This window comes from Eschrichtius robustus, chromosome 20 (assembly GCF_028021215.1).
Source record: "Eschrichtius robustus isolate mEscRob2 chromosome 20, mEscRob2.pri, whole genome shotgun sequence".
NCBI classification, from domain to species: domain Eukaryota; kingdom Metazoa; phylum Chordata; class Mammalia; order Artiodactyla; family Eschrichtiidae; genus Eschrichtius; species Eschrichtius robustus.
In genome coordinates this window covers 51,348,267-51,364,262 of record NC_090843.1, presented here as the reverse complement: position 1 = coordinate 51,364,262, position 15,996 = coordinate 51,348,267, and the positions used below count along the sequence as shown (strand labels likewise).

Below are 15,996 nucleotides of genomic sequence, written 5' to 3'. Positions count from 1 at the left end.
CAGGGGTGTATTTTTTTAGCGAATATGATTTGCATGTCTTGCCAGGAGTTAAGCAGCCTCTGTGGGTTGTTGGGGAAATATTTTCTTTCTTTCCTTTTATTTCTTTGTGGGGTGGGGATAGGGGAGGGCATTGAAGTTCTACAGTTCTGGAATAGTTGGTGGTACATAGTTCACTTGGCTTTGGTTACATATTGGACTTTAATAAGTAAAGAATCCATGAGTGTCATTTAAAGAAAAGTTACAGAACAAACAATTGGCTTTAGATATTTAATATGGAAAAATACTCCTGTGCCCATATTTTAATGTAATTGTGTAAGTGGGAGCAAAAATATATTCTGCTTTTCAACTGTAGGTGCTCCAGACTTGCTCTCTGTCACTAACACTAAATGTGCTGTTTTTCTTGTTTTTCATCAAACATCTGAAGAGAAACTTCTGTACCTTTCTGTATATTCTATTTTAATTTCTCAAGGGGGAAGAAAAAAGTCCATGAAAACTATGAAACTTCATGTTTTTAGCCAGTGAGGAGGTAATAAACCCTGCCTATAGAAGGTGTGTTTCCATTCAGACTATACTTCTGAGCTTATTAGCTTCTAATTATATCTTAATAAATATATTTTAATACTAGAGCAAATGGGTTTTTTAAAGAAAATAATGTGAAATTCTGGAAATTTTCTTTTGGGCAGAGAAGAGCATTAGCCCTGTCTTATCATCACATTACCATCCTGTTGCACTGCAGCTTGTATATAGCATGCTAAAATAAATTTTTTTGTGTGTGCAGAAACTAAGGGTCCAATTTAAGATTGGGTGGTGTTAGTGGCATAAAAACAAGTTCTCTGGCCTGACATAGCATTGCGTCACACACACACAGAAATTAGTATATCCATGTATGTCAAATACAGGTTAAAATAGCAGGGCATTTATATAGAGAGATGTAGTCTTCTAATAAAAGTAGACTGGATCCCCAGGGGTATTTGGGGAGAAAGTAACTACTTTTGCTCAACCCTTTTGCTTAAGAAATGTCCAGTTTTGAGCGACCGTAGTATGGATGAGTTTTCTTGTTTTGTTGATTATTTGAGGCTTTTAACAAGTAGTTTGTGAAAGAAGCTGTTGGACTCAGCATAGAGTAGAGAAAATATCTTTATAGTCTGGATTTCTGCCCTGCTTAGATTTTAAAAGTATAAGCATGGATTGCCAATTCCACTTGATGTAAACAAAACTTTTATACATAATATATATATATAATAACTTATTGTATCAGTCCAGGTTCAGAAACTTGTGGTAGGCCAGTTCCAGATAGTTTCATTTCACCTGTAAACTGTATCACTTTTACAGATATTGTAATTTTCAAATGTATAATATGTTTACAGATGTGCCCTGCATTTAGTCTGCCTTGTTCTATTTTGATTTTTGTTGAGTCTCCTGCCTGCTTGCCAAAAGCTAGGATGCTTCAGGCCCATGTACAATTGAAAGTAGAGGCATCCTTGAGCTTTAAAGCATTGAACAAACTGGAAAATGCATCATACCACATACTGAAGTGAAAGAAGTCTGTGTTTTTGTGTTTTTTTTTTTTTAATAAAAATTTTCAAAAGGTTAAAAAAAAAAAAGATACAAGGTTGATTAAAGGAAAAAAAAAAGGCTCCAGTTTGTTTTACAGGTTTTAAAGTTCTGCTGTGTGTTCAATTGCCTTGTGTAACCACTTGTCGCCTTAGGGCCAGATTCTCTCCCTCTCCCCTTGTCACCCTCCTTTTTTTAAACATCCATTTTGCTTACCTGGAATTTGAAAGCTCTTCTGTGTCACAACTCACAAGAAACTTTCTGGGTTTGTGATATACAGAGGTTGAATGAATACATATTTTAAAAGGAAACAAAAAAACAGCCCGCATCTGAATTTTTAATTTAGAAGCAACACTTACTTGAAAATATCTTTTGAAAGTTGTCATTGCTTTCCTACTTCCCTTCCATATCCCTCAGGCCTCCATGTTTAGAGAAGCCAAAAAGAGAATGTACCCCATCTCTGTGTTCGTCCAAAGGTTTTTGAGTCTCACTTCTAAATGAAACAATGCAACATTTCACTTTGATTTCCCCACTGAAATTTCCTTGATTATATGGTTAGAGGTATAGAGTTAGGGATGTCTCTTAACCTTCTGGAACCCTAGTGCCCCATCATATTAACTGTCAGTATTTTGGGGGCATTGGGTTAATGGACTTACTTGCCTAGGTACAAGCAGGACTTTGAGACATGTCTCCTTTGTGCTGTTTGGTAACACTTAACTCTACTTGTCGCAATCTTTCTTAGGTCCTCACACAATTCCTTACAGAGCACTTATTAAAAAAAAAAAATCTTAAGAGTTGATGTTTTCTGATTATTTTGTGTAAGCTTCAGCTGTGATTAATTTAGCACATTTAAATAACAGTGATGTGTTATTGTTCGGTATAAAGAATTTTTCTTCAACTCAGAGTATTAGTACTGTAGCATAAACCAAATACAGTCTAGAGGGGGTTTTTAACATCCCTCCATTATAAAGACTGAAAAGGTGTGTGTCTGTGTGTGTGTTTGTTGAGTGCTTGTGTGTGTGAGAGAGAAGGAGATATTAAAAATTAGTAAATGAATGTGTGTAAGACATTATATTAGCATTCAGAGAATGAACTTGTATTTATTTTGTGCCATTTGTTTTCATTACACAGAATAATAAAGTCAGGTGGTTTTAATCCTTAAAAGGGTAGTATTTGCAAAATGGCACCAAGAATGAAATCATGACCTATTTTTTTAATAGCTATGAAGATACTAATTAAGGGTGAAGATTTCTTTTTTAAATCTGTCTTGATTGTAGGTGTCTGTGTCACATACCACTCTCTTGTAGATGTCTTGAATAATTCCCCTTCCCCACAAAAGACAGGGTGTATTTATCTTTCTCTTCATTCACCCCACTTTGCTGAACTGAAGTTAATTCCATAGCCTTTCCTCTGACTTCAGTAATAATGAGCTTTCACATACAGTGTATTTACAGCATCTGTAGTTAGCCCTTCCTCCTCCTCTACTTTCTAGGAGGGGATAGACAATAACTAGGAATTTGTTAATGGCAGTTTGTTTTTCCTTGAAGTAAATGGCTGGAGAGGTTTAGAATTTTGCTGTTTTCCTTAATCATCTGCTTACCCTAATCATCACAGAATCTGCAAAAACTTTATAAAGGGAAAAAAGTGCTGCATTGTTTTTTCAAATAACAGTTTCTAGGGAAAATATGACAAACCTCAATGAGTGTTGTCCACAGTACAAAATGTGTTTCTTTCACAAAACATTACATAGCAGTGGTAGTTGCGTGCTTGGTTGTTTGGCTTGTTGCTAACCCAGTTGGAGGCATCTAATAGTTTATTTTTTGCTGTAAACTTTTTTAGTGAAATTGTATGTCATGTACCAAATGGCCACAGTCAAGGAAATTTAGAAAAGGACTTTGATTTTAAATTCCTCTAAATAAGGACGAAGTCATTCTTTCAAGGCTTTCTTCCTCAAGTTCTAGAAACAGATTAAAAGTCCACACTTTCCAAGGATTATGAGAATAGTTATGCCACTGAGCCATATCCTCAAATAACACATGATCCCTCTTGTATACCTGTGCTAACTGTGTAAAACAGACACTGTAGTGGGACAAATACATATTACGATCAGGTCTGTTAATGCTGCACCAGTTGTAGATTCTGATCAGGCAGTGTCTTTTAATGGTCCTACCCATAATTTTACTGTTGAATTTTTAAAAGAAAGGGTAGAATTTGCTCAGCTTTTTTCCCCAAAAAATGGTGATATTTGTTTAAAGGGGAGGGGCAGAGGATAAGACTAGAAGAATAATAGCTGCTTTATGTTTGCAGAGATGCATTAGGTTATCATTAGTTCTTAATATTGATGTTATTTTCATTACTGTAATTAATTGACAGAGCACCAGGATTCTTTTATAGTGAGAAAGATGGGCTTCTGCTTTAAGTATCTTAAAATGTTTCTTTTTACATATACATCAATCTGTTCAGATGTGTGAGAACCAGGACCACCCTGGGTTGGTTTAAAGAATGATGAATCATTGGCTTCGCTCAAAAGCAAAATTTCACTTCCCTCAAAATTTACCGAGTTTTAAATTAAATTTCACACCATTTAGCTACTCAAGAAGGGTCTTACGAATAAATAGTTGTCTACACAGTAAAAACACCCAGTGAAGCATGAATGGTATGTTGCTTTTGCATTACTGGGAGTGTCAAATAGCAGTTATGGGCTAGAAACCTATGGAACAGCCATCCTCACATGTGGGTCTGCTGATTCAGACTTCCCTATTTATCCATAAGATTTTGTTTATGTCCAGAGTTCTAAAGCCATTTTATAGTACTGCAGTATCCCTTTTCTACAGCCTTATTAAAATAGCTACAGACATTTATTTTCTGGTTCAGTTTCACTTTGATTGCATATCAAAATTTTACTCTGTAGACCAATAAAACCAACTTGAGGTAAATTGGCAGAGCTTTCCATAAATCCTTTTCTCCTCAGGTGCTAAACAAAGGCTCCAAAAATGGATACTGCTTTAGTAATGTCTGCTTTATTCTTAAATATTTCTTTTGCTAGGTGTAAAGATTTGGTGTTAACAAAAGTGGTTTAATATGTAAATATGAATGAATGCCTTTAGTTTGCCCCTGTTTGTCTGTTTCCTTTATCCTCCGTGGAGGAGGATCCTTTCATGATATTGAATACATTTCATTAGGTATTGTTGCATTTTTAGGATGAGAATACAACTATTTTCTGTCTTGGATTAATCCTGCTGCTGCTATGAGAAACTGAAAAATCAAGAATGTGATGCACTTTTTACATTACTATATACCATACCTTTATAGGTTGCTTTGATACATTTCCTGTAGCACAGCCACTAACAAAAGTGAATGAATTTAAAAATTCTCTTTGGGAGGGGATCAGTACAAATTATTTATGGTATTGGCCTATGAAGGACGTTAACTTAGGAAAATACAAATTCTGTTAGTATTACACATTTTGGCCTTAAAATGTCTTCTACTACTGAAAATCTTTTAAATCTTAATTTTGCTTCTGTTATTCCCTCTGCCTCAAAAAGAGGAGTTGGGAAGAATGGCTTAAAGGAAGTAGTATCATTGGTTTGTTGCTGATCTTTTAGAAAGAAAACAATTGTCTACTATATATACTGGGAGCTTATTTTTGTTTGTATACAGAGGAGAAATAATGTTGCCCCAAGCCAGTCCGATTTAGTTTAATCAAATCAATCAAAACCAACTATTCTGCTTCTCTAGCGTATTTTTACTTAGGAAAGATAAACTTTTGCTACTTGACAAGAGGAAAAGTCATTTCTCAAGCACATACTCAAACTTGAAGGAGATTGAACCCAATATGATGGAGGAAAAACACCAAATGGGGTGGAAGAATGTGAGAGAGAGATGTGGTCCAAAGCTATCTGATTATATTTTGATGTTGCCAATATTGCAAAGCCAAAATTTTAATTTGCTTATTTAATATATTTGTTGGCCAGAGATCTATTTTTATATCAATGTGCCTTGCATGTATATTAAAAAAAAAAAATTGGAAAGGCCATGTTACAATGCCTGAGATAGTTGATGGTTCTTACCACCTCACTAATTTTTATGCAGTATGAAATGCTCATTCTATCGCCCAACTGGTGCTCTCTGTTTAAAGTTACAGATCTCGTCACAAACTGGAACTATTTTATAAACTGGGAAGTGATTTGATTTACTTTTTTGGTTGTTTCTTTTTTTTTTTTTTTCCTTAGTCTGTTAGTGGCTGTTCTGTAGTGGGAAATAGTAAAAGGATTCTTCACTTCCTTTCCCTCCCCGCTCAGCACCTTCTTCAAGTAATGTGATGACACCATTTCTTGTGTGCTTTGAAAAAAGTTTCAGCTTGCTGTTTCCTTTAGTGTTAGAAAAAGCATTGTTTGCAAAATCTAGGGAGATAATGGAGTCCACTTTCATTTGGAATTCTATGTGAGCTATGATCCAAGTTATTGGCTCTTTCCAACTTTAAAATTTTTTATTGTTAAAGCACCTTGCTTAGAAAATTTTAAATATTTATGTCTGCAACAATTGTCTCAAAATAATGAACTGTGCAATTCTGTCATTAAAAAAAAAAAAAAAAAAAAAAAGAAAGATCTGAACTCTCCCTACTGTGACTTGTTAGTTTCTCTGTATTTCCTGCCAGTGTAAATGTGAAAAGCTTTGCTTGCATTACGTTTTAGAAATGCATTTTGCACACTCGAATTTTGCCGAAGCTCCATGAAAAGGTTAGATCTAAGTAGATGAATAAAGCTATGCACATGTTTTGAAAGTTTAGTTTGTGTGTCATTACCAAAAGTGACCTATCCTTATTACTTTGCTGCTCTTAGCTTTACCATGTTTAGAAACATGGCTCAAAGTTAGAGTTCTGGGCTAGCTCATCAGTGGAACTAGAAGAGAGGAAACTTGGCACCTATTTTAATAACATAGGTTTAAAATGAGAGCTTGACTCACGTCTACTAAAGGGCTTTTTTTTGAAACGGCAGTTTTATCAGCTTTACAGACTTGGATACTCTTCAATGAAATTTTCATTTATTTGATCAAATAGAAATGGGAAGTAATTGAAACTGAAGTGAAGGAAGGACCTTTGCCACATGGAGTTCTGTGACAATTCTATGTTAAACCTCTAAACCTGGTTTAAAGGTAGGATAGCCTTTTTACCTTTGCTTTAACATAATTTGGTTTACTGAATGAATGACTGACTTGAGATAAGAATCATTCAGTTGTTTAAAGATCAAAGCACAGGTTAAAGATGATGTGTATCTTTTTAAAACTGCCCAAGCTGATTAGAACAAGTTAGAAACTGAGCTGATTTGGTTTAATTGCTGCAGTCTGCATGTACTAAATAGCTTTACTTCACATGTATGTGTACTTAAAGGTTGTGTAGATTTACTGGCCAGGTTTTGTCAAATCATCTTCTAAAAGATTGTTTTATATTCTCTTCCGGACCTTTGTAGAAGAGGCTAATATGTTTCAGTAGAGATAATACTAATGGTATTTTCCCCTTGCTCCTAGATATAAAAGAAATATTTCTGTTTTATAGCTTTTTCCTATGTATAGAAGAATATTACTTCTCTATCATCAAGTGTGCTCTTAATGTATGTTGTTGTCTTTGAAAACACAGCAAAACCCTTCTGTACCTTCACTGAAAGTGACAGTTAAAATCTAAGTCTACTAGTCAAGATGTGAAAGGTGGCCCATAATGCATGGCCTTAAAAGGCATGAATGCAGGAGTATAGCATCATCTTTGATGGCTATGGCTACTCCTCAGCATCTGTCAGTAGTTCACATGTTCAGTCTTAGAACGTTATTGGAGGAGCAAAGTAATTTCTGTGTCTTGTGTGCATCAGCACTTAGGAGCTGAGTTACCTCTTAATCTGGGGGAAAGGACAATTAATGGGCTACAATTAGGTTAGAGGATTTTTTCCCTTCCATCTCCCAATTTAAAAAATGTTTTTTCAGTGTTTGTTTTGCCCAGTCAGATTGATAGGCCTTTTCTAGATACAAGAACAGTGGCCAGAAATTTACCCTTTTGCTAAATGCTTAGGTATTTGCCATAGCTCTTTCTGATGTCATGGATTCTGAGGAAGCGTCAGTTACGTGATGATCTTCCTTTATTGGTGTCTTACTTCATGTTCAGTGTTTTAAAAATACAAATTACAAACACTCTACATCCATACCCAGATTTACTTATTTTATCAGAAAAAAAACTTGAGAAATTTGTAGATCAAATTAAGAGACAATAAGTGTACATTGTTGAATAAAAAATTTTAAAGTTTCTGAGGTGTTTGTGTTATCATCTTTTGTGTGCTTTAATTCAAAAAAACTACTGAGAACTAAGTTAAGATCGTGACATTGATAATATTTTTTTCAAAGTGTCAAATGTACAAATAATTTAAGTCTTAAATATAGCATGGTCATAGGTCATGGTTTTTTTCCTAATCATACGGGTTATTAAGGTACTTAAGAATTGGCATGTGTATGGAAAAATCGGTTGTGAGAGCAGCTATCCTGCCTTTTGTCATGACATTGAGCCTTATGTTCTTCCAGTTGAAATAAGAAACCGAAATTGAGCTAAGCAATTAAGCAATATGGCAATGCATATTTGAGAAGCTTCCTAAGTTTGTTTAGCATTGATTTGTCACAAGTGAAAAAAAGCAGTGCTAACATCAACATTAGAGTCAGGGTTAGAAAAGATGAAAAAACATTTACCAAAAGTGTGTCTGTCACTATATGCACTGATACATTTGGGTTATATGCTTTCATGTTCTTTGAAATAGGGAATCATTGTCCTTGGCCAGGTAAGTGACTTACAAGGACACAAAAGGGAACTTGGGGTTTAATTGAAGCTTGTCTTTTAAGATTCTCAGCCATGTAAATGTGATTTCTATAAAGCATGGTAGTTAATTCAGTCTACAAAGTTGTTGGGTTTTTTTAATGACATTTATTGTGGATTTCAGCAGCTAACATTTGGAAGCAATATCTGAGCAGAACATAAAATTCATTCTAGATTGCTTAGCAAGGTCTCATGCTTGGGAAATTGTTACTTGGAGCTTTTAATCCACTACTGTTGGATACGGCGAATTGATTGAATCTGGGAAGTCTGGGCATGAGAACCCCACTCTCTCCAGTGTTTATAGTCTCCTCCATGGTGGTCACATTCCAAGATATACTGATAACCACGGTATCCAGGATACTGGTAGCAAACCCAGCTAGAAAAGCCAAAGCAGATTGGATTATTAAAACTAGTTAGGAACCTGGTCAAGACCCCCAAACCTGAGCCTCTTTCCTCGACACAATGATATGGAAGGCTTTTAGGCTTAGAAAACAAGAGCCATCCTAAATACGCCAGGCACCATTTGTGAGCAGATACCTACAGCCAGCTGAAAATTAACCTTGATTATGAAAAAAGGTATGAGAGTAGTCAACCTAAATTCTTCCATAGAGGAATGTCTGGGGGAGGAAAAACTGAGATGCACTCACGCTCCACATTGTATCTTCATGGAACCAACTTCCTTGTTGGGCCAACCCATGGCTTGCAAGGAGGGGTAGTCATCACAGATTTCCCATTGGCGTCCAATAAAGTTTTCTTTCTCAAAGATGGTAATCTTAGACTCCTTATGATTCTGTAATGCAGAAAAAAAAATTTTTTTAAGTTTAGTACCAGTGTTAAGGCTGTCATTGTAATTCTTTACCACATTTATCAAACTCAAAACTCCTGGTTTACAGGAGGAAGTACATGATCGTTAATTGTAAAAATATTTCAGGCAATACAGAGATTTTAAAAATTGGGTAATCCTGTTTAATCCAATTTAATACAATAACATTTAAGTTTTTTTTTTTTTAAAGGTCTTTATTTATTTTTGGCTGCGTTGGTTCTTCGTTGCTGCGCGCTGGCTTTCTCTAGTTGCGGCGCGCTGGCTTTCTCTAGTTGCGGCGAGTGGGGGCTACCCTTCGTTGCGGTGCGCGGGCTTCTCATCGCAGTGGCTTCTCTTGTTGCGGAGCACAGGCTCTAGGCACGCGGGCTTCAGTAGTGTGGCACGTGGGCTCAGTAGTTGTGGCACGTGGGCTCAGTAGTTGTGGCTTGCGGGCTGTAGAGCGCAGGCTCAGTAGTAGTGGCGCACGGGCTTAGTTGCTCCGCGGCATGTGGTGTCTTCCCGGACCAGGGCTCGAACCCATGTCCCCTGCATTGGCAGGCGGATTCTTAACCACTGCGCCACCAGGGAAGTCCCAATACCATAACATTTAAAATGTACAAATAACTGATATACTTTGGAACAACGAAAGACCAATGAAAGAAAATTATGACAGCAGGAAAAATATTTGAAACACATAGGCAACCAAAGGATTAATTGTAATGTGGAAAAGATCCCACAAATTGATAGGAAAAGTAAGTCCATGTGTGCCTAAGTGTTTGTGTGTGTGCATGGCATTGGAAACAATGTAAAAGTCCAGTAGGGGATATGAAGACTACACAAGCGTTACGAAGGCAGAGACTAACCTTTATGAAGTTCAGAAGCAGGCAAAACTAGCCTTAGTGATAGCAAGTGGAAAGGAGCAATTGATTGGAAAGGGACACAAGGTAATTTTATGGGGCAATGGAATTGTTCTCTATCTGATTAGGGTGTTGGTTATGTGGGGTATACATGTTTTTCAAAACTCATAAGAATATACACTTAGGATTTGTGCATTTTACTATGTGTAAATTATATCAATACATTAGAGGGAAAAAATCAGAGTTAAAGTGAGATGAAAACATCCAGATAGGGAAATACCTTTTAGTTCTAGAGCTGTTTAGTTTACCATTTCCACTACTTGAATTTTGGTAGGACTTTAAACTAAGATGAGATCATTAACAGCTAAAATCATGAGAAAATCACATGATATAGATGAACATTTGAAAAGGTTTTAGCCTAGCCTTACTCCCAGTGTAGGGATCATTTTTCAACACACCCCTCAAGGTCATCCTGCTTCTGCTTGAATTCTCCAAAAGACTAAAAGCATCCCATTCTGATGCATGATTGAATAATGCTTAGTGTTAGGAACAAGAAAGTTAGGAATCAAAGATAAGAGGTGCTGGAGCTCTTGCCTACTTCTTCAGTCATCCCACTGTACTAAAGGGTTACTTCAGCATTTCCCTGTTTCTAGGTAAAATGCTACACAGATTGAAATTTAACTGGCCCAGGGTTTACTTCTATTACATGGTAAGTGCTCTCACTAATTATCCTATTGCACTTTTGAAGATCTGGGCTCCTGAGTATCCGCTTCCTGCCACCTATAAGCAGCCCTTACTTTTAGTTTAATAAAAATACCATCTAGGAGAGAAAAAAAGCAAATGGTAAACTTAGAAACTAAGGGAGCAGTGTTTTTCTTTTCTCTTTATACTTTTATCCTTCCTGCCACATTTCAGCATAACTGATGGGAAATAACCTAAATGTCAGTCCATATGCACCCTCTCTTATCCATCCCCCACATGCACAGAAATGAAAATTTCAGGGACTCACAGCTGAACAGATGGGGCGGAAGGACATGAGGCGCTCAATGTGGTAGGCATTACTCCCGCTCCAGGCATCCCAGCGAGGGTACTCTCCTCTCTCCAGGACAAACTGTTGCCCGCAGAAGCTGGTATGCTCATAACCAATCCAGCTGCCGAAGATAAGTAATGGTGTTTGTTCATGGTGTTCAGGGCTTACATGGCCTCATGGAGAAGGCATCTTTTGTTTTAGATGTTAACAGTGGGGTAAAATATCCAATTAAAGCCATACAAAGTAATACTTTTATCATGAGAGGTGGAGAATGAGCTGGCAGCCTCACTATGTGGGTTTGTAAATATATTTGTTTTGGGATTATCCACTGAAGAGGTGTACTTCACTGGCCTGAGTAATGAGTATTGGCAAAGTCAGTCTAAAATTATATTTCCTTTCGAAGTTACCTTATTCTCTACTTGGAGCTCCAGGTTCAGGATCTAGTGACTGACTATTGCTTTGGCTCCAGCCAAACCTATTGACTTCTTTCTAAGGAAGCAAAGGGATGAACAGGCAGCTGATGAATGACTAGTCTCTTGTTTCCTTGTCACTTTGTGGGTTCTTCTGCATACCTATATATACCTATACCTTATTTATTAAAACACCTCAGATTGATTTTTCACAACCAGGTCTCGGTTACTGATGACGCCTTAAAGAATTTTACTTTAAGGGTTGAAGAGCTCAATTTTGGGGGTGAGCAACTTGTGGAAGCCTATCTACATGCACGGCCAGTTCTGCTTAGGCCAAAGTAGAGTCCTTGCCTTTGTGTTTTCAGGCTGATGATCAAGGCCTCAACTAACCTGCCAAGAGTAAGAAGACAAAACAGGAGAGGGTCTTCCTTGCCAAGGAGATTAACCACCACCAAGAAACTCCTGGAAGACTACCTAAGAACTAATATGACTCTCTGGAGTTGAGTTCCTTTTTACATAGAGAAATTAGCTAACTGTCTGCTCTGGGACATGAAGGAGGGGAGTTAGCTGTGAAGCTGTAGCTTGATAGTTTCCTCTCTTGTTTTCTGTAGGAAAGAAGAACTCAAGGGGCTTGTGGCTATTCTGAGGGAATCCCAGGCAGAAGCCTATGGGCTCCAGAAGCACAGAACTGATTACCATCACTGCCCCACCCCATGGTATATATTTCTTTAATCCCCCCCAGATCTAATACCAAGCCACTAAGAACCTCATGTTCCTTCCAGCTTTGAGTTACTAAATTACACATGTAGTGACTTTTTTTTTTTTTTTGCGATTACTTAAGTATGGAGGTTTCTCTCCCAGAAATGATTAGAGTTTGGGGGAACATCTTTCTTCCCTGGTCTCCAGCTTTATAGTCACATGTCTGAAGGGACCAGAAATAAGGGGCCTGATGTTCTGCGGAGGTCTATACTCACGCGCCACATTCCACCTTGAGAGACCGGACATTGTCAAAACTGCGCTCAGAGACATTTGGGCAGGAGCTGGTGAACTCCATTCTCTTGCCCTGGAAGTTCTCCTGGTCATAGATGGTTATCTGAAATGGGATTAAAATGGGAAAACAGAGCGAGAAAGTGGTACATCAGGAAGAAGAGAGGCCCAGGCCAACATCTTAACCTGTGTCTGGCCCTATGTTTTCCATCACTAGCTGCAGCCCAGGAGGCCTGATGAGGTCTCTTCTAGTGTAGACTGGGTTAAGAAGGGGTTTGAGCTAATAGCACTGGTTGGCGGTGTTCACATGCCCAGTCGGGATGAGGCGTGGGGATTGGTTTCTGATAGGAATTGTCCTCCAGGGATGATAGCTGGCCTAGTGGACATACCAATGATTTGTGGACTCTTACTCCACCATGCTTCCTGCATAAGTGTGGCCCAGAAGCCAGGAATCTGGGAGACCCAGGGGCTCCCTGTGAATTATTTCTTAGCTTCTCCAGACACACCTGCTATAGAAACCTAAAGAGTAAAGGGAGAGTTGTGATAAACCCCTTTCATACCTTGAACTAGAACTTGGCTCTTGAACCTGGCTAGAGGACAACTCCCAAAGCTGTGAACAGGACTCAAGAGTTGACCCAGTGAGGAAGGTAAGGGTGTTGAGGGAAACTGGCTGAGGATCAGCCACTTCAGGCAGTGGTTACAACCAACCTCACGTTGGGAGTCAGGAGACCATAGTCCAATCATTTATTTGGGATCTGGTGGCAAATCTGTCCTCATTTCTGGGCCCTCAGTTTTTCCATGTCATAATCCACTAGGGCTGCTCTATTTTAAGAAGATTTTAGCAGTGTGGAGAAAAATTGACCTAGAAAACTAGGTATCATTTCCCACCCATCATGGGCTTCCGGGGTCATCCTTCTTCTGTCCAAATGGGGCACCCTGAGAGAACCTTCCTGAGACAGCATCTGGATTTTGGGTGAATCCTTCCCCTACAAACTGGTGTTTTATTGGTCGGTCACTGTCCCATGAAAAAGCACAGCTCTGGGGCCTGCTCTGAGGTGGTATTATACCCCCTGCCCTGATGGAGTCCTCAATTTTCCATGTGATGGGGATGGGCTTACCTTCCATGGCCCCACAGACCCCGGCATGGGGTTAGTTTGAGCCATCTTGGTGGTTGGAAGGGATTCTGGAAGACAGAACACACACCAATGACATGGCCTCTGGGGTGAGGGAAGAGGAGCACAAGCGAAAGTAAAAGAGGCTTGAAGTCCAGTAAACAGACTTTGGTTGGGATGCTGGCTCTGCCTCTCACTGGCTGAGCCTCAGTTGTTTTCCATCGGTAAAACTTCTATGCGCAGAGTTATTGTAAGGATTAGAAGCAACAACGCAGGTGGAGCACTGAACAGATGCCATGACCACTTGATAAACGTGCCTCTCGTCCTCTTGCCTGCCTCCAGGCACCCGTTGCCGGTGGCAGCATCGCCTCAGTCTTACATACCCCAATATAAACCCCTTGGCAACCATCGAGTCCAGACCCTTCATATTACCAGTGCGTGGTCTCACTGTCACCTGGCTCCTCACAGCCTTCAAACTGACCAGCTGTGCACAGCCATGCACCGTTCCCTCCCTACTTCTCTGCCTTCTAGACCTACCCAGCCTTGGTCTTGCCTCCTGAGACTTTGCTGCTTTCCCCAGCCTATGGTGACTTGCTTTCTTTCCTCATTTCCAGCACTCATCACAGTACTGATCTGTGTTCCTATTGAATATGTCCTGGGTGAACATCTCCATGGCAGGGCCTGGGTCTCCAGAGTGACTGATGTAGCACCATGCTGAGCCCATGTTGGGGTGGTGAGTGTTTGAGGAGGGGGACAGGCGGCATTGAAAGACTTATCGAAGGGAAGTGAGGAAGAAAAGAGGATGATAATAATAGCTAACACTTGGGCTTCCCTGGTGGCGCAGTGGTTGAGAGTCTGCCTGCCAATGCAGGGGACACAGGTTTGAGCCCTGGTCCGGGAGGATCCCACGTGCCGCGGAGCGGCTGGGCCCGTTGCACCACGGCTGCTGGGCCTGTGCTCTGGAGCCCGTGAGTCACAACTACTGAGCCCGCGTGCTGCAACTGCTGAAGCCCATGCGCCTGAAGCCCGTGCTGTGCAGCAGGGGGGGGCCGCTGCAGTGAGAGGCCCGCGCACTGCGGCGGAGAGTGGCCCCCGCTCATCACGACTAGAGGGGGCCCACGTGCAGCAACGAGGACCCAACACAGCCAGAAATAAATAAATAAAATAAATAAATTTATTTTAAAAAAAAAAAGCTAACACTTAACAATGGCCCACCCTATGCCAGGCCCTGTCCTATATGCTTTACATGCATTAATGCATTTAATCTTCACAATGAGCCTATGAGGGAAGCACTATCATTATCCCCATTTTACAGATGAGGAGGCTCATAGAGGTGAGGTAGATAGAAAAGATGATAGGAAGAGTAAAGGAGGAAAGGACCGGGGAGAGGGCAAGGAGGGAGGGAAGAAAGAAGACAGGCAGGTGTACTTCAGTTTTCTTAACTCAGAACAGCCATTCATGGCTTTTCCCTCTGGCTGGTATTGGCCCAGGGACTGATGCATATAAACTCTGTGGCGTAACTTTCCATTCTGAACCTCTGAACAAGCATTTCCTAGCTCTTGCCCCCCTACCTTCTCCCTATGCCCCAGGAGCCTGTCATTTCTTGGGGCCCCATGCCCCCTCCCAGCCATGGTTGCTAGGGTAGTGGTTATTGTCATGTAAATGACTCCTCTTGGGGTGGCAAGAGAAGACTACCTCCCCCAGAGTTCCCTAATCTTCTCCAGCCATCTTCAGAGGCTCTGACCACAAGGCAGGAAGATGGGGTCCTCCTTCTGGGCATGTCTCTGCAGGGGAAGGAAAGGAAGGACCAGAGCGCCCCTCAGGGCCTTACTCACCCAGCTCCTGCTGCACAGTCTGGGTCTCCATCTGGTGCCACTTCCTCTATGGCCCTGCTCTTTATAGCCCTGCGGCTGATGCCCTCCGGCCCTGTCAGCACTCTGCTTTCCCTCTGCTTTTGTTCCCCGTGATCCCAGAGCTTTGGTGGCTCAGCCTGCTGGGCAGGCATCCCTCAGGGCTTTGTTTAAACCTGGGATACAGAAATCCAGAGAGGCCCTGCTGCCGTGGGCGAGGCTGGCTGTGCAGGCCTTGGCTGCTGTGGACTTGCTCTCAGAGCAGCTGGGAGGTGAGGACAGGTCTCTGCGTGCGTCCTTGTCCCCTGCTCTTCTCCAGATTCCTTTCCTCTCGCCACCCCAGGACCTTCTAAGACCCCACGTCGTCACAAACACATCAAAATGCACCTCCCTTCTCATACAGGATATACATTTTGGTTGTTGTTGTTTAAAAATGCAAAGGATTATTACAATTCTGAACTCTGTTTTTAAAAAAATGGTTCAGTGTGTGCTTGGAAATCTTTATTATACCATATTTATATGTATAACTATGTTAGAGTTGAATTCA

At 40.2% G+C, this 15,996-nt stretch overlaps 1 protein-coding gene across 1 annotated transcript; it reads right to left on the bottom strand.

Moving 5' to 3' along the window:
* Positions 1 to 8,629: 8,629 nt before the first annotated feature.
* On the bottom strand, positions 8,630 to 15,465 carry CRYBA1 (crystallin beta A1). The gene is made up of 6 exons (XM_068530896.1): positions 15,435 to 15,465; positions 13,606 to 13,670; positions 12,475 to 12,593; positions 11,070 to 11,211; positions 9,049 to 9,191; positions 8,630 to 8,777 (listed from the first exon to the last, which is right to left on the bottom strand). The coding sequence occupies exons 1-6, from the start codon at positions 15,463 to 15,465 to the stop codon at positions 8,630 to 8,632; spliced, it is 648 nt and encodes a 215-aa protein (XP_068386997.1).
* Between the last annotated feature and the right edge of the window lie 531 nt (positions 15,466 to 15,996).

Coding starts and splice junctions, on each gene's coding strand:
- CRYBA1 (XM_068530896.1), bottom strand. CDS start 15,465: ATGGAGACCCAGACTGTGCAGCAGGAGCTGG. Junction 12,594..13,605: donor GGTCTGTGGGGCCATGGAAG/GTAAGCCCATCC, acceptor ATCCCATTTCAG/ATAACCATCTATGACCAGGA. Junction 8,778..9,048: donor ATGAAGATACAATGTGGAGC/GTGAGTGCATCT, acceptor TGGCTTTTCTAG/CTGGGTTTGCTACCAGTATC.